The 19,468-nt window shown below is 37.2% G+C and overlaps 1 protein-coding gene across 1 annotated transcript in view; it reads right to left on the bottom strand.

Moving 5' to 3' along the window:
• TMTC2 (transmembrane O-mannosyltransferase targeting cadherins 2) overlaps window positions 1-19,468 on the bottom strand; it is a 397,116-nt gene that overhangs the window by 143,830 nt on the left and 233,818 nt on the right. Inside the window, exons 5-6 of the mRNA XM_047066931.1 lie at window positions 1,263-1,348; window positions 605-789 (exon numbers count right to left, since the gene is read on the bottom strand). Of these exons, the coding sequence (XP_046922887.1) occupies window positions 605-789; window positions 1,263-1,348 (271 nt within the window). The remainder of the gene's footprint in view (window positions 1-604; window positions 790-1,262; window positions 1,349-19,468) is intronic.

Raw genomic sequence — 19,468 nt, 5'->3', positions numbered from 1 at the left:
ACATGGTATAAGAGTATGGATTTGAGAGAGCAAAAGGGAAGGAGGAGTGATAGTAAATGTGAAAGAAGAAACCCAGACAGGCATGCTTCATGGAAAATTAAGGGTACACACACCTCCCAGCTTCCTGTATAATGTCCTGTCTCCATTGCTTTTCCTCTCATCCCAATTAAAAATATAAAATTAATTTTCATCTTAGTCCTATTATAAAAAGAAATAAGTGGGTAGGATTAACATCAAATCCCTTCCTTAATACTCAGAGCACAAGCAATGTATTTTTTTTTTTTAACATCAAACAGCGGAGATAACAATAACAATGTGTCTTGGAGCATAAAATCAAAGAGAAGACAGGCAAATAAGCTTAAGAAACTATGTTATTTCTCTTTCTAGAGGAGTCACAATTGCTCCGAGAAATTCACAGTAAAGAAATCTTAAGTGTTGTGTAGCAGACATTCTTTTCCAACTGAATTCCACAATTCTTTTAATAAAAACTCATATTAACTTCTTAAATGATCATAGTGTCCCTGCAGTGAGATCTTACGCTAGAAAACATGGAGACTAGGTCAAGCACAAGGGGGAAGGAAAAAGGCAGAGGTTTTGGCCTGACCTCATAATGTCCCTGTTCATGATAGAGTTTTCCCAGGTTGTACAGACAGCTGGTAACTGAGCTCTTATGTGCATGAGGGTCCTTTAGATTTTCATCAGGGATCTCGGAGCACTTTAGGAACGTGCGTCGGGCTTCTTCTGTCTTTCCTTGGTTCATTAGAATAATACCGGTGTTTAAATATGCAGCTGAGGGAAAAAAAAGGGAAATACAAACGTGAGAAGATGATGCACTCTGTGACTACAATAAAGTTATCCTTACTGCCACCCAGTTTCTATGGATTATTTCTGATTTTATAAGAAAACCAAGATAAATACTTAGGGAACAAACATATACGTAAAAATAATGCAATAATGAGTGCAGGTGTCAGTGAAGAAACTATGAATAGTCATTGCCCTCATAGAGCTCAAAATATTTTGAGCTTAAACGCTAGAGGACTAAAAGTTGTATTCATCTTAATACATTAAAAATGATAAATGGATATCAAACATGATTCAATTGAGAGAGATCTATTTGTGAGAGGCTTATAATCCAACTGGTAAATATTCAGAAATGGAAATAGCATGTTTTTTTCTCTCTGAGGCTGTAACTCATCAAGATAATTTTCATGGATAAAGAAGGAAAGAAAGAGGTGTTTCAAAACAACTTGAATGTTACTTACAAGCCAGCGTAGGCCTGCTTCCGATCGCCAATTTGTAATAATGCAATGCTTCCGCAAACCTGCTGTTCTCCTGTAGAAGTAACCCTCTGCAGGAGGAAAATAGAAATTTGGAGGACTGCATTACTATACATAAAACCACAAATCTGTATTTTATATTTCAAAAATAAAAATGGTTAGAGGGGCTATACAAATGCTGACCTGATAGTATAAAAATAAATTCTAAGTAGAAGGAAATGATTCCTCAGGAGAGAAAACACTGGAGAGGTATAGCTACATTTATGTTGCATTAGAAAGTATTAAGAAGTATTTTCAAAAAGCCCTTTACTCCCAGTGAACTTTTCCCTTTCCAGCAGTTTTCCTCTCCCATTGGAATGACCCACCACCTGGATTTCTTCTTGGAGCGTGCACAATTTTTCATCACTTCAGAAAGGAAACTTGTCTAAGGCAACACACACACACACACACACACACACACACACACACACACACACAAAGAACATGAGATGCCTCTCTGACTAGCCATATTACTGGGGAAATATTGGTCCGTGACTGCCTGAGAAACAAAAGGTAATATGGGTCAACAGGAAAAAGAGAGAATTTAATCAGATACTACACAGGAACAGAGAAAAAGACTGAAGGTTACCCACATTGTTATTTCCTTATTTTCTGGATTTGGTTAAATAAGTCTGAATTTCAGAACACTGGGAAAATTTCACTTCGCTGTTGTGAGACACGACATGCTTTTGTCTACAGACCCCTAAACCTCACGGGTCTCCTGTGGAAGCTTCTAAGGCAGTGGCCACATGGATTATATGTCATTCCAGACTCCACCCTCATGACCTAAATGAGAATCAATTATAATCATATCTATAAAAATACAGTGTCAGGGGGTGTCTGGGTGGCTCAGTCGGTTGAGTGTCTGACATCAGCTCAGGTCATGATCTCGTGGTTCATGGGTTCAAGCCCTGCATCGGGCTCTGTGCTGACAGCTCAGAGCCTGGAGCCTGCATCAGATTCTGTGTCTCCCTCTCCCTCTGCTCCTTCTCCACTTGGGATCTCTCTCTCTCTCTCTCTCTCTCTTTCTGTCAAAATGAATAAACAGTTTTAAAAAATTAAAATACAATGTCAGGGAACTGGACTAAGTACAAAAAGCTCTCTCAGAAGCTTCTTGGCCTATGCCTTATTCTCATGTAATGAGCGAGTATCTTACAGACATTCGGCACCTTTATCGGGCCCGAGTACTGCTGTTATCAACCACAAACTGCAGAGACCTCTTGCAGCTGCTAAGGCCTTTGCAAAATGAGAAGGCTACCGATAAAAACACATCATTTTGTAGAATATTTTTAAAATGTTCAGCTTACTATGTAATGGGAATCACTGAAAAAATATCTGAAGAAGATCATTTCAAACTTAAAGTCTGCTCACCTGTATCATTAGCAAAGATTAACCTTACTATTTCTAATATTTGTTTAAAAGTCATCTGAATAGATCAAACCATTCCAAAGCACATTAACATCACGTACATAGATACATAAATGCACATTTCTTTTATTTCTTTTTTATTTTTTTTTTTATTTTTGAGAGAGACAGAGACAGAATGCGAGTGGGTTAGGGGCAGAGAGAGAGGAAGACACAGAATCCAAAGCAGGCTGCAGGCTCTGAGCTGTCAGCACAGAGCCCGACGCAGGGCTCGAACTCATGAGCTGTGAGATCATGACCTGAGCCGAAGTTGGACGCTCAACCGACTGAGCTACGCAGGAGCCCCCATAAATGCACATTTCTATAAAAAGGTTTGAAAACCAGGAGACTATAGATGCTGGAGAGGATGTGGAGAAATGGGAACCCTCTTGCACTGCTGGTGGGAATGCAAACTGGTGCAGCTACTCTGGAAAACAGTGTGGAGGTTCCTCAAAAAATTAAAAATAGAACTACCCTAGGACCCAGCAATAGCACTGCTAGGAATTTACCCAGGGAATACAGGAGTGCTGATGCACAGAGGCACATGTACCCCAATGTCTATAGCAGCACTTTTAACAACAGCCAAATTATGGAAAGAGCCTAAGTGCCCATCAACTGATAAATGGTTAAAGAAGATGTGGTTTATATATACAATGGAATACTACTTGGCAACAATAAAGAAATGAAATCGGGCCATGTGCAGCAATGTGGATGGAAATGGAGGGTATTATGCTAAGTGAAATAAGTCAGTCAGAGACAGATACCATATGTTTTCACTCATATGTCGACCTTGAGAAACTTAACAGAAGACTTCATAGGAGAGGGGAAGGGGGGGATAAAAGTTATAAACAGCAAGGGAGGGAGACTCTTAAATACAGAGAACAAACTGAGGGTTGATAGGGGGGTGGGGGAGAGGAGAAAGTGGGTGATGGGCACTGAGGAGGGCACTTGTTGGGATGAGCACTGGGTGTTGTATGGAAGCCAATGTGACAATAAAGTATATTAAAAATAAAAATAAATAAAAAGGTTTGAGCAACTATTAATTTTTTTAATGTTTATTTTTGAGACAGAGGGAGAGAGAGTGTGTGAGCAGGGGAGGGACAGAGAGACAGGGAGACAGAATGCGAAGCAGGCTCCAGGCTCTGAGCTGCCAGCACAAAGCCCTACACGGGGCTTGAACCCACCAACCATAAGATCATGACCTGAGCTGAAGTCAACGCTCAACCGACTTGAGCCACCAGGGGTCACTGAGCAACAATTAATTTGATCAGGAAATTGATATGCTTTGCAGTTGAGTATACTTTTCAGTTGCTAGAAACAAAGTTTCCTGAAGTATCCAAGAGTTTGAGACAATGTTCAAATGCTTTTATTTATTTATTTATTTTTGAGAGAGAGAGAGAGAGAGAGAGAGAGAGAGAGAGCGAGCGCAAGTACAAGTGGGGGAGGGGCAGAGGGAGAAGGAGGGAGAGAATCTTAAGCAGGCTCCATGCTCAATGCTGAGCAGGACGAGGGGCTTGATCTCATAACAGTGAGATCATGACCTGAGTCTAAATCAACAGTCAGACTCTTAACCAACTGAGCCACCCAGGCACCCCTGTTCAACGGTCTTTAAAAGTAGGTATATACCTAAAACTAATATAACATGGTACATCAACTACACTTCAATTAAAATAAATAATAATTTTAACAAAGGGATGAAATACTCTTTGTAAAGACCTGATTCTCTTTAAAATAAATAAATAAATAAAAAGGATAAAACTGTTAAAGAGAAAGAACATTCACATGCTTTTCAAAAAAGGAATAATTTTCTTTCTAACTATAATTTTATTGACAAAATGCTGGATTTCCAGTTAATTAAGCTCATATACATAATCTCATTTCAGAAACTTATCTACAACCTTAATTACCTTTATCACTTTCCTTTGAGACTCAGATAACAAGGTCCTACACCTCTGACACAAGGCTGATGGCACCAGAGGAGAAATGACTTTCAGATATTCAATTCTATTTTTTCTACCTTCGTTAGGAATCAAAATGCTTCCAAGAGCCCCTCTTTATTTAAAATCTCCAATATTTTGGTCCACTACAGCTTCCTTTGCTTTAAAATTACAAAAAAAAAAAAAAAAAAAAAAAAGAAAGAAAAGAAAAGTTTGTGTCTCTTAGCAGAGAGGAATAAAAACTCCTACAACCTTTAGTCATTCCTGCATCCTCCTCTACCTCTTATTGTTCTCCTCCTCCTCCTCCTTTCAGAATGGTCTATAGTGTGTAAATGTCGAATGACTCAAATACCATTTAACCCTAAATCCAGTTTAGGTTCTAATTATCAACCCCCAATCCCCTCCAAATAGTGTGCTTATATGAATTGCCCACACAACTGTAGTATTTGTGACTGTGAAACTCCTCTTCCTTCCTGAAGCTATTTCCCCTGTTTCCTGGAGACCAGGCTCCCCTAGTTCTCTTGACCTGGTACCATCCTACAGAGAATAAAGAAAAGTGTCTCTTGAAGAACATTCCTACATTACTTTGAACGACTGGTACTTTAAAAGACTTTGTCTTTCTTCTCTTTTCTTTATAAATACTGTCTCCACATGACATCATGCTTACGTGTAGCTCATGTATATACTGACTGTTTTCAATTCTGAAGTAGTGATTGGTCTCCTGACATCCAGATTTATTTTTGACAGCTTACTGAACTACATCTTACTGCTCACTGGAATTTCAAAATCAACACATCCAAAACTTGAGAACAGCATCTCCTGCTCAACAATCATAAAAAGATGGGTGCCTGGGTGGCTCAGTTGGTTAAGCGTCGACTTCAGCTCAGGTCATGAACTCACAATTCATGAGTTAGAGCCCCACGTCTGGTTCTGTGTCGATAGCTCAGAGCCTGGAGTCTGCTTTGGATTCTGTGTCTCCCTCTCTCTCTCTGCCCCTTTCCCATTCACACTTTGTCTCTCTGTCTCTGTCTCTGTCTCTGTCTCTCTCTCTCAAAAATAAATAAACATTAAGAAAAAGAATAACTAAAAAGATAAACACATGAAATAAATAAAAGAAGAAAAATATCACCTTGGCAATCAGCACTGTCATTCACTGCATTTACAAAATCAGAAACCTGGTTATCATTCTTGACTTTTTACTCATACTCACAATTCCATGTTTTATAAAGTCTCCAAAACCCACAAACTCTTATTTTCTAACTCTTTACTCTGTCTCTCAAGGTTTATCTTCATGGCTCTGTTAAAGCCCTCTGTATCTTCACTGTCACCTAAATAACTGCAACAGCCCATTAATTAGTCTCCACATAATTACATTTCTGAAGGGCGAATATGCTGTTAGGCCAGACAGAATTAACATGAGGGGACGAGGCACAATGTGCCTAAAGGCCATAAACCTTGCAATCTGATGAATTCAGCCTCCCCAACACTGATGTATTAAATTCCAATCATTTCCCAATTCAAAAAACGTACAGAGGAGAAAATGACACATATCATGATCACTACACCTAGACAACCCTGTCCAGCCTGCTCTATTCTTTGGAGGAACATAGTCCCGTGGGGTGCTACAGCCGGCAAATGTCCAGGAATACGTATAATGAATCTGTGAAGTATCATTCCCTACCTTATCTGAATAAAGGTAGCAGAGGAGTGAGTCCAATGGCGTGAGGTGGCTATTGTGACTGATTTCTCGTGGCTGAAGATTTTAACTAAGAATCAACTATGCCATAGTGTACATGCTGTAAATGTGAACAAGACAGAGATCCACTCGCCTGTGGATGAACAATCTACTGAGGGAGATAAATAAAATAAATGGTGTGGGAAACTACTCTGCTAGTGCATGGAGGACCAACACTGGTCCAGCTCAGGAGTGGACAGGTGAAGGTTCAGAGTCAAAGGGACACTGGCAGAGGTGTGTAATAGGCAGCACTTAGCCAACAGTAAAAAATGTTATGATCTCCATGTTGCACAGGAAGAAAAGAGGTTCAGAAAATTTACCAACTAACTCTAGGTTTTATGATTAAGAAGAGGCAAAGCCAGGATCTGGAACACAGTTTCTCTGATAATAAATCCCACATTCTTTCTAGAAGAAAAGAAGAGGAAAGCGAAAAATATTTTAATTCGAAGTGCCTGCATACTAGCTTAGGTCGCCTTTTGTTCGAGCACCCTCCAGATTTGGTAAAACACTAACTTGCATCAATGCTCTGAAAAGGAATCTGACAGTTTTGGTGGTTCAGGATGAATTTGGGTTAGTTGTAGCACTGTAACAACCAAGCTTCTATTACTGCTGTTTTCCACATTTACCAAACCTGTTTTTTATTTACTGAAGAGATGACAGAGGAATAGAAACGCTTCACATAGTAATATTTATGGTAATAATAATAACTAAACTTATTCGACACTTACAGTGTGTCAAGCACTTGACATAAAATTCACATTTATTTTCAACAATAATCTTACGAGGTAAGCTATTATTACTAGCCCCATTTTACAGAACATGAACTTCAGACAAGAAAAAGTTAAGCAACACACACCAAAGGTCACACAACTACTAAGAAGGATACTATAGTTGAAGCCCAGCAATCTGATAATAAAGAAGGATCTGTATTGTCATAAAACATTTATACCAAAGGCTTTTCCAGAATTGTTTAAAATTGATGACGTGGTTTGTTTACACACTGATGTCAACAAAATATTCTGGATGCCCTGTATATTAAAAATAAAAACACATTTTAATATACCACCAAGCCAGAATCTAATGAGAAATAAATTTATTCATATTACATGAAGGTGCTTTACAATCAAGGAAATAGTTCATGCTATACATTAATGTAAAGTTAAAGTCTTTTGAGAAAGAAATTGAAAAAAAAGTTACTGATCTCTGAATGATAAGTGGTTGGGTCACTTTTACATATGTATGGGTGTAGGTGGATATGTTATTTTCTTTTTTTAATTTTAAAAAATTTTATTGTTTATTTATTTTTGAGAGACAGAGCTAGAGTAGGGGAGGGGCAGAGAGAGAGGGAGACACAGAATCTGAAGCAGGCTCCAGACTCTGAGCTATCAGCACAGAGCCCAACGCAGGGCTCAAACCCATGATCCGTGAGATCATGTCTTGAGCTGAAGTTGAGGCTTAACCGACGGAGCCTCCCCCGCCCCCCAGGAACCGCCATAGTATTTTCTAATAGAAGAAAATATTTTACTTCTCATATTTCTTCCCCAGTGATTTATCTTTCAGAAAAACAATGAAATTAAGCACTGAGGGAAGAAGAATACAAACTGGGGAAACAGAAAATAAATATTGTTTTAGTCAAAGAAAGCAAGCACATCTGGATCTATAAAGTAATGTTCACTCTAACAATTAAATTTTAGAAAAACACTTTATTTAACAAAAACAAACAAACAAAAACCCACAAAACAACAAAATGACCTCCTTTAAATCTTATTGGCTAGTCTTTAAAACAATTTTTTTAATGTTTGTTTATTTTTGAGAGAGAGAGAGAGAGAGAGAGAGAGAGAGAGAGAGAGAGAGAGACCGCAAGTGGGGAGGGGGGGTGCAGAGAGAGACACACACACACACGCAGAATCCAAAGCAGGCTCCAGGCTCTGAGCTGTCAGCACAAAGCCCAACGCGGGGCTCAAACCCATGGACTGTGAAATCATGACCTGAGCTAAAGTCGGACGCTTAACCAACTGAGCCACCCAGGCGCCCCTCGGCTATTTTTAATCTTGTTTTGACCATGTGGTTTAGGAATTACCACTGAGCATGTAAAATATTCTTTCCCCTGTGAAAGTTTTGTCTAGCTTTATGCCAATCTCCCTAACAACGCTGTCTTTGTCTAAAATCCCATTTTTAAAGAATCACAATAATCTAGACACTTGATAAATGAAAACCAATCAGACCCATGATAACAGTGGATTGGACAGAGTTAAATGCAAACATTAAATGTAAACAGGCATACAAATCCCTAGCTGACTCCAAACATTGACAGAGACAGAAGGGGAACATTTATTTAGCACAGTGTTTCTCAACCAGGGATGACTTTTGTCATATCCCCCCATCTGGCCTGTCCCCCAGGGAACACCGGGCAATAGACATTTATACCGTCATGTCTGGGTGGATTCTACTGGTATCTAGTGGGTAGAGGCCAGGGATGCCACTAAATATGTAAACATGTTAACACAAGACAGCCCCCCAAATCAAAGAATTTTTTGGCCCCAAATACAAATAATGCTGAAGTTAAGATATCACATTTTGCATTTCATATGTACTAACTGCAACACATTTCTTCAGAATATTTTCTGAAGAAGACTTTATTAGGCCTCCATGTCCCCTCATTCACATACATGAACTATGCAAAGAATATAGAAAATAAGAAATCAAACTATGGGGATTACATTATTTTTCAATAAAAATCTAATCTATCATTTCTACTTTTTTCATTAAAAAAAGGAATTAGAAATGGGATTTTCTAAAAATTAAAAAGAAAAAGCATGCCTGTCCTACCTCTAGCAGTACATCTAAGCAAATAGTCAGTGGCTCTTTGTAATAAGATTGCCCTCTATACATAACTATAGAAACATACAGATCTTCAAGCAAAGCTTGCTTTTGCCTCAGGTTCTAACAGAGGTCTTTCGAAATAGTTGAAATAGTTGGTATTTTTTTTAAGTGTATTTATTTTTGAGAGAGAGAGAGAGAGAAAGTGTGAGTGAGAGAGGGGCAGAGAGAAAGGGAGTACACAGAATCAAAGCAGACTCCAGACTCCAGCCTCTGAGATGTCAGCACAAAGCCCAACGTGGGGCTTGAACCCAGGAACAGCGAGATCATGACCCGAGCCTAAATCGGATACTTAACAGACTGAGCCACCCAGGTGCCCCCAAAGTTGGTATTAATGAAGCACATCAGCAGAAAAACATATACTTTTGAAGAATATATGGGACAGTGAGTAAGCTGATGTTTACACACAAGAATGTGGGTGAAACAGGATGCAGTTTACACAGAGTCATGCACTAAGACAACTTAAAATTAAGATTATATTATGAGGAATATTTCACAGTCAATAGTTTGGCTATTCCCTGAGTAAACATACTTAGCAATCAGAATAAATCGGATAACTTACTGTTCACAGGCAATGGCTCACAAAGTAATTGTAATCCCTACAGCCCAAGTACAGTAGTCCTCCCTTATCCGCGAGTTTGCTTTCCATAGTATCAGTCATCCATGGTCATCTGTGGTTGAAAGACAATCTTCCTTCTGATGAATCATCAGACGGTCCATAGCAGCCTAACGCTACCTCACAATGCCTATATCATTCGCCTCATTTCATCAGGTAGCTATTTCATAATCTCACGTCATCACAAGGAGAGTGAGGATGGCACCGTAAGATATTTCGAGAGAAAAAGAGAGACCACATTCACATAACTTTTGTTATAGTATCTTGTTATAATTATTGTATTGTATTATTGTTGTTGTTAATTTCTTACTGTGCCTAACTTATAAATTAAACTTTACATAGGGATGTATATATCAGAAAAAATACAGAAATAAGAAATAGGGTCTGGTACTACCCACTTCAGGCATCCCACTGGGGGTCTCGGAACATATCCCTCACAGATAAGTCCCCCACTGGGACTATTATAATAATAAAATATGTTCATTTTAAATTGAGATATTTATCTGAATTTTATTGCATTCGAGTGTCTTTTAACACATGGCACTTTGAAACTAGGATGCTTTTCTTTAGATAAAATATTATAAAGTTTAGATGTTCAATTTTATTCTGAGGTATTTATGCATTGGAAATTTCCCAAATGAAATTAATTAGCACTGGTTTGGAGACATATTTAAACTTTGCATACATCCAAATTTCCTAACAAAATTGACTAATTTAACTAATGACTGTAATAATGACATTTCATATAATTTAACTGTGAAATGGCATTACAGTTGAACTTGTTCTGTTTTTTTTTCCAAGATTTATGCTTAGTTTTAGGCTATGTTTATAATAGGACACTTGGAAAAATAAATCTTTCTAATATCAAACAGAAGTGACAACAGCATGTCACACTCATACACACAAATGCTTCTGAATCTTGCTTGATAAAATAGATACCAGGCAAAAATTTCAAGTGACTATACCAGCAATAAATGGAATCTATTATTATAAGAGCTACTGACAACTTGCTCAGATGTAATGACAAAAGTGGGGCAGGCAAGCTTTCTCTTTTTTAATTTTTAGGAAATTCCATTGCACTTTTGTCTTTAAGAAAATAATCAATAGAAATGATAGACTGCAAAAACAAACCTGGTAAATAAAATGAGTAATTACTACTTGAATCAATGGCAGTAATTCCAAGGGTTAGACTGACACAGAGCTTGGAAATTAGGTATCTAATAGGTACTAGCCACTGAACATATAAAAAGAACCATGATCAACCAGAAAGCCAGGCTTGGTCATGTGAGTAGGTGCTGTTCAATCTGATGAAAGCACAGCAGTCTGTGTACCTCTTAGGAAAGGTCACTGAAAAAAGAAAAACCACGTTCTTCCTTATCTTTCCTCGGTCCTGCTGACTTTAAGGTACAAGTCCTCTTCTGAAAACTGTTAGAAAAAACTTAAAGGAGCCCAGGAAACAGCCCTTCATGAAACTCTTCTATGACCTCTTGGGGCTACACATCTCTGGACTTCTTTTTGTAAGATAGCAAATACAATTTTAACTCGTTGAAGCTAATGTTAATTTGGGTTTCTTACTATTTGCAAACCAACCTCTTCCCAACTGATAAAATGCCACATGCATCATTTTGTTTTCTATTTGTTTTGTTTTGCTTGTTTTTAAACCATGTAAGACCATAAAATATGTAATATCAAGTATGGCTCTGGTAGAGTATTTTAAGGAAAACTTCTAATTATATTTGAATGAATACAAAAAATGAGTTGTCTGGTTTTTAGTGATAACCAGACTAGGCAATTGCCAAGTATAAAAATAGCAATTTATATTTAATTAAAGTTATATAACTTAAGAGCGTAATGGGTGCATGAAATTGGAACGCTTAAATTAAGCTCCTAGACATCAGAGTGGTCAGAGTTATCACTCTTCACTCAAAAAGAGTAATGACATTAGTAACATTTTTTTAATAAAAGCATTTTAATTAATCTTCTCAATCCCCAAATAACTAGAAAGAAGGAAACTCACAGGAATTATCAAGTGAAATGAAATAGGTAGGATTTTCATCTCATAAAAAAAAAAAAGATTCAGTGAGATATAATTGATTGAATTTGAGCTCCAAAGGAGATACCATAAAGTTTTATTTTCTGGTCTCACACTGCACGTCAATAGCTTTCAGGTCACCGTAGGATAATAAACCTTGTATCTGAGGACCAAACATATTAATTCTCTCTACTCTTATCTTTTTTTCTCAAATCATATACTCAACTCTCTCTTTCTCCCATTCTATTTTAATTAAACTATTTCAATTTAAGAAGTAAAAATGGCATTTTTACAAAGATGACTTTGGGTATAAAAGCACTAATAAGGAAGTGGATATAAATTGTTCACATTTTTACCTAAAACACATAAACTCAACTTGTGAAAACAATATATAATATGTATGCTACAAAAAGCATGACTTAATTGGATACTTATTTTAAACTATTGCTAAGTTATTATACATGATTATTATATACCATTATGTACTATGGGCAAAACAGAAAAGATGTCCCTTCTTGAAAAGGTTAAATTCCACTGGAAAGGGTAATGAGCAAGTTGTTTCCTGACTCTGTACTTAAAATGCATGAAAAAGAATGGAAACAGAGATGGAGAAAAAGACACCAGCCATGTGACATGAATTAGACAGATGTGCACACCTGATTCTATTACATAGCTCCCCAAGCTAAATCCTATTTCATCGGATGTCACTTCCAAGTGTCACATAACTGCCAACTAGATTTCAGAAAATACAGTTAAGCTTCCTCTCTGGCATCTTTCTTTTGACACAGACCTGTTTATTTGTTCTAAATTGAATTTTGTTTAACTTTGACAAATAAAGTACCATACTGACATCTTATTTCATAAAGAAGATTTTTTTCCCATTCTAACCTGTCAAATGTGGAACAGTAGGCATCCAATCAAATTAATTTCGTTGTTGTTATGTATCAAATGCATTACCAAAAACCTTATCAATAAATATTAGGGGAGAAATGAAGAAGTTGTAGCTTTTTTTCCTTTTTTCCTTTTAAAATTAGTTTTTGCTTAGGGTCTAAAGAAGGAGAAACATATGTTCACTACGTCTTAAAAATATGTGAGTTCTCAATTAAATGGAGCATTCATTAAAAAGGTACTTCTCCTGAGCAAGAACTGAGACGATGGCATCTTAACAAGTTTTTATGTCCTATGAAAGCCCATTTGTATCTGTGACAGGTCCTGAAAAAGATGCCTCATGATTATTACCTTTCATAATTCTTTCAATAAGCCCATAGAGACATAGTCCCCATTTTACAAAGAGGAGCCCCCAAATCAGAATGGGTACTCAACTTAAAAAAATCCATGTAGCTAATTTATTGTTGGATCTGGGATTCACATAACTATTAATATATGCCTACTTTGCTTTATAACTGTCTTCTGAATATATAATTAAGGCTATATTTTCCTCTACATGTCATAAAATAATAATAGGTATGAATATACATCCCTAGTTAAAAAACAGTGTTTAATAGGAATCAAGAAAGAGAATTCATACTGGATGGTTTTATGATAATGTTTTACATATTATTTCTTTTCATCCTTAAAATTAGTAATATAAGATATTACTCTTTTCACTTTAGACATGTGAAAACATCAGGGAGAGAAGTTAAATAACTTACCCAAGATAACACAACTAGAAAGGTTCAGAATAAGACTCAAATTCAGAGCTGCTCGGCTTCAAATCCCATTACCCCACATTGGTCCATTGGGAAGAAGTGCCTGTTCTCAGTATAAGCATTAATAATTACCATCTGCTGGCTCATATATCCAGTGCTTCTTCACTGTCTGTATCAACATATTTCTTTCCCCTCTTTCTGTGTTTATGTATGTCCATACCAATGGAAACATATTTTTAATTTGCTTCAAATGTGGATAAACTAAAGCCTCCTATGCCTATCAGCCTTACCAAGAACAAACATGCTTGTATGATAGCTAATTTCATGTGTCAGCTTCATTGGATCATAGGGTGCCCAGATATCTGGTTAAATGCTATTTCTGAGTACATCTGTGAGAATGTTTCCAGAAGAGATCAACATTTTATTCACAGACTGTATAAAAAACAGATTACCTTTCCCAGTGTGGGTGGGCATCATCTGATCTGTTAAGGCCTGAACAGAACAAAAAAAGAAAATGGGAAGATTTGCTGTCTCTCTGCCTGAACTGGGGCATTGACCTTCTGTCTTCAGACCTCCTGGTTCTCAAGCCTTCAAATTCAGACTGGTATTTACAAAGGCTCTCAAGGCTCTGAACTACACCACTGTCTCCTTGGATCTCCAGCTCGCAAAGAGCCAATCCTGGGACTTCTAACCTTCATGATTGCATGAGCCAGCACCTTATAATAAACTTATTTATTATATACATATACTATTGGTTTTGTTTCTCTGGAGATCCCTGCCTAATACAACTTATAAAGAGGTTTCCTTGAGTTATTCTTATGCTGAGGATCCACTCCTCTTCGTAGACATGTTCATCAGTAAATACAGGTATACCCCCACAGAGGCATAGCCATGAACAGTTAGAAGCAAAATCAATTAACAGCTAACAAATTCTTTAGCTTTAATTATTATATAATTGTATCAAGTTTCCAGGCATTTTATTTATTCCTTGCTGCAGTACAAGGAGATGCCATAACCCAATTTTGCTGACGAGGAATAAGGATCATGCAATTTGACTAAGGCAACCATGGGACCAATAAACGGGAAATCTGAATCTAAGTCTGCTTAATGCCAAAGTTCATGCTAGTAACTATTTCATGAACCTGACTGCATGGTGCAAAGGTGGCACAGAGTTCCATTTTAAAATGGAAACTTTTCCCTTTTCCCACTCCATTTCTACTATTCTATATATTCTATCTATATATTCTGGGATCACAGTCAAATATCTTTCAAAGATTCTCTCATCCTCCCAGAGAATTTTGTGATTTAAAACAAACAAAATTAAGAACTAAAAAGCACCTAACACAAATTAAAGCACTAACTAGCAATGATTTAACTTTAAACCTATGTACAGGTTTGCTATTTATTCTTTACTATTTACAGGAGCTATACAACATGGATGATTAATTATTATGTAATTTCTTAAAAAAGAAAAATTTATCAGTTGGATGGTATGCAATCACTGTTGGGGGAACCTGTAAGCTGGGTTACGGGCATGGGCCGTACTCCGTAAAAGTCAAAGTATGTAGACTGTTGATCCGTTCATTCATGCATTCATTGAAAATGTATCCCATAGGGCCATTAGAGAGATTTAATGACTGGTAGAAAAGAGATAATTTAAAAAGCAGTAACAAAATTGTCTGCAGGGTACTATGATATTGTGTGATATGCTATGGAAGTCCACAGCAAGAAAACTTAATTGAAACTAGTTTGTTCAGGCAGTGGAGGAAAGAAAAATGAACAATTGTGAATTCCACAGGCATCACCACACTCAAAAAAATATCAGCAAACAAAAAAAAAAAAGAAAGAAAAGAAAGAAAGAAAGAAAGAAAGAAAGAAAGAAAGAAAGAAAGAAAGAAAGCGTCAGTGCCTGATTCCTTCTATAGATATGGTTATAATTTGGGTTAGAGATGTTCCCATGGGCACACAGTGATTTAGCACAATGTACTCACTTTAAACATAAATGTTCAACAAAGTGGGTGTTTTCTTTGTCCCTTAACAGCAGTGCTCTAACAAAAGTCTGCTGTTGAAGCAATAAATTATGAAAGGGGAAAAGGTATCATGTATCTCACAGACCAGCAGGAATAGGTGTTAGGTCATACAAGCAATTTCTAACTTAAGAACAAGCAAGATGAGTTCCAAAAATAAAAGTCTGAGTTTATCTTTTTTTTTTTCTTTTTTTGCTCGGAATAGATTTTGCAACATAAAAACAACTCACAAGCTTATCCTGCAGTACTCAAAAAGTTTGAAAGAAAGCACCAGGTATAACAATGTTCCTAAAACTGCCTTTGCAGGTTTACTTTTGGTGCCAAAAAGGGATATCCTTTCCCCCCAATCAGGGGTCAAAGAGAAGAAAGATCTCTTCATGGCAGTACCCATCGTTTCAGACCCCAGTGTGGGAGCAGGAGGCACGCTGGTGTCTAAGTCTGGACACGGAAAAAGAGCTGGCAGGGAGCCAGACAACAATGGAATGATGGAAGATTGGGACTAAAGTGCTAAATGAAGAGAAAATTGGTGAATACTTTCAGCAGCACTTGCTTCTCCTTTCTTGTCTTTTCTATTCACTCTACTCTTCTACCCTCATGCTTTATAAAGATAATGGCGTTGGCCCAGAGAAATTTCTCATCTCTGAATGCTTCCCATTACATTTTTTTAAGACCAGTACCTAGAAATTGGCCAAACTGCGTTTGTTTTTCCTTGCTATCAGTGCTTATTACTTTTGATTAAAGTTGCATTATCTTTTCTTAAATTTTTTTTTCAATGTTTATTTATTTTTGGGACAGAGAGAGACAGAGCATGAACGGGGGAGGGGCAGAGAGAGAGGGAGACACAGAATTGGAAACAGGCTCCAGGCTCCGAGCCATCAGCCCAGAGCCTGACGCGGGGCTCGAACTCACGGACCGCGAGATCGTGACCTGGCTGAAGTCGGACGCTTAACCGACTGTGCCACCCAGGCGCCCCTATCTTTTCTAAACCCAAATGTTTGGAGACTGGAGTATACATTTTGCACCCCAGATTTGTACCCACCCCTGAATCTGGTCTTTGAAGATTTAGAGAAGTTTTTTAAAGATTTTTACTTCAAACAGGCAAATTTACAGAAAACACACACACACACACACTCATTAAAACATCAAAAGGATATTCATAAAATATAAACGGTGTTAAAAGTTAGTCTACCTTCAGAATTCAAGACAATTCAGATTATTCTCCTAACCTGTAATTTCTATTCTCTAAGAAAGTACCTGCCTGTTATTTTCTGAGTAAGATGTGATTATACTGACCAGGCTGGAATTGGTTTTCCTTTTCTAGATGACTGATGAGCGTTTTCTCACACTGTTCTCATAGTCAGAACAGTAAGATGAGATCACTCCTTCCTCTTGCCTTTCAGCCACCCCCAATCTAGTCATCTCCAACATTAAGAGTCCTTAGGGACAAAGTCAATTTGGGGGCAGTATAATTAAAAGCAATAGAAGAGTAAAGCAAAAAGGGCATCCTTAGGTGCTTTTTGATTCTGCAGAGGTAAGCAGGGACAAAGGAAGAAAGAAAAAGCGGGAAGGAAAGTTTTTTAAATAATCCATGATGCACCTATTCAAAAGAAAACCATAGACCCAAATGGTGTCGTTTAGACCAGATTCCCAAACTGGAGCTTGATACCTAATTTAATTGCAGTTTCAGCCTTCCCCAGAAATGCAGTCAATCGGAAATTTTTTAATCAGCACCAATGAGTCAGCCACACAGGCCTTCTCCATCCCCCAAAGAAAGATGAGGTAATCTATATGATAAGATCCCTTTCTTTTTTCCCCCAAAGGAAAACCACCTGGCCTAAAACAATCTTTTTCTTTTGCTAATAACCTTCTTGCCCCATCCTCCTTCTATGAAGCCTCCCTTTCATGTAGCTCCACAGAACACTCCTCTATTGGCTAGATGAGATGCTCTCCCCAATTTATCAATCTTTTAATAAAGCCAATAAGATTTTTCTTTAATTTACTCAGTTGAGAGACGCCTAGGTGGCTTAGTCGGTTGAGCATCCGACTTCAGCTCAGATCATGATCTCACAGCTCGTGAGTTCGAGACCATGTCAGGCTCTGGGCTGACAGCTCAGAACCTGGAGCCTGCTTCGGATTCTGTCTCTCTCTCTCTCTCTCTCTCTCTCTCTCTTTCTCTGCCCCTCTCCTACTCGCTCTGTCTCCCTCTCAAAAGTAAATAAGAACATTAAAAAAATTTTTCAATAAAAAAATAAATTTTCTCAGTGGAGTTTTTTGTTATTTAATGCACCCTGCACATATGAAGTCTAAGGAAAATGTGCGTAAATCATGGGCACATTGTATAAACGTACATTCAGTAAATATTGTGCTTGTACTGTGAGCTAAGCACTATGCTAGGCACTTAGGATGTGTACAAAAATAATGCCTTCGTGGCTTTACATGTTAGCAATACACAAAATAAATTCTAAATTTTATTTATTTTCATCTCACTGTATGTAATTAAACAGGAAATTATATAGTTCACTACAAGGTCATAAATCTAATGTTAAAATAAAAAGGAATGAAGGAAAGGGGAACTAGTGTGAGTGGTAGACAGCCTACAGTTTACATAGGCTCAGCGAGGAGGCCTCCTGCAAGTCTTTGAAACAAATAATTGAAAGAAGTGAGTGACAGGAGATAAAATTTGGCCACACAAATAATATTATTTATATGAATAACATAAGAGAAAAATAAATAGCAGATGACAAGATACTAATTTTTAAAATTCATTAACATCTTAATATCCAGATGGCCTCAAACTTCAATTATACTTTAAGCAACTTCTGTATCATTTAGGCAAAACCACAGTTAGGTGTTGTGTAAGAGAAAAAATAAATTAAATAGAAGATAATATTACTATGTTTCCTAGTGTGTCTAGGAAATAATTCCGAAGTCATAGTAATTGGAAATCTGCAGAGGACTGACTGGAACTACACACATAACAAATTTACATCTGTTCATTTTTCTTCAGGAACAGGGGGAAAAAGATACTTTTTTTTTCATAATGCAAAACCTCACTCTGAGAAAACAAATTAATTTACCTGAAATTCTGCTGCATATCAGCCTCCACTTTTCACATGAGTATAATTTTAGGACAAACAAGACACTCAAAAAAAAATCTTCTGGCCATTTAAACAACTTTCAATCAGTTTTAAAGTTAAACCAAACAAAAGGCATTCAAACAGGATGTGATTATGAACTTCTTTATAAACCTATTTTATGGACTAATACATGTCCTCAAATTTACCTACAGAACCCTGGATGAAAATGATTATAAAATTAAAGGCCATTTTAATGAGATTTCAGAAAAATGCCTTTCATCATTTTTCCAACATGGAAAATAGTTTAACTCTCTCTACACAATTACTCTTGAATATAGATTTCTACATGGGAAAGCATGACCCACACAATGCCATTTTAAAATTACACTTGTAATAGAAAACCTGTAATACAAATGGGCATAGGAATGATTCAATCTCCCTCTTTTTCTTGCCAGACTCCAATTTCTTAAAGGATTCTGATTTCCCCCAATTTTACTTTGGATTATGGTGGGGAGGGCAAGGCTTAACAGTTTGTTCCCACAGGCAATCCTAGACACCAATACTACAATGTGTAGTTTCCATTGCTATAAAAGAAATGAGTGTGAAATAGTAAGTGGTTTGAATAAATCTATTCAAAAGCATGCGTTGAGTACCAAGGAGGTGTTGGGACTTCACTCTGCGCTAGAAACAACGACATAAGTGATTTACACCCCCAGCAACCAAGGGGCTTCTCTCGTGAAGTACGGTTCTTTGGTCATTGTGTCCCTGCAATTCATAGGATAAAATTATTCTCTG

The sequence above is a fragment of the Lynx rufus genome, unplaced genomic scaffold, assembly GCF_022079265.1.
Source record: "Lynx rufus isolate CCGP_SWC_20201006 ecotype Redwood Valley unplaced genomic scaffold, mLynRuf1.p SCAF_7, whole genome shotgun sequence".
In the NCBI taxonomy this organism is placed as follows: domain Eukaryota; kingdom Metazoa; phylum Chordata; class Mammalia; order Carnivora; family Felidae; genus Lynx; species Lynx rufus.
Note: the sequence above shows the minus strand (reverse complement) of the source record. Positions and strands in the feature narration are given on the sequence as shown.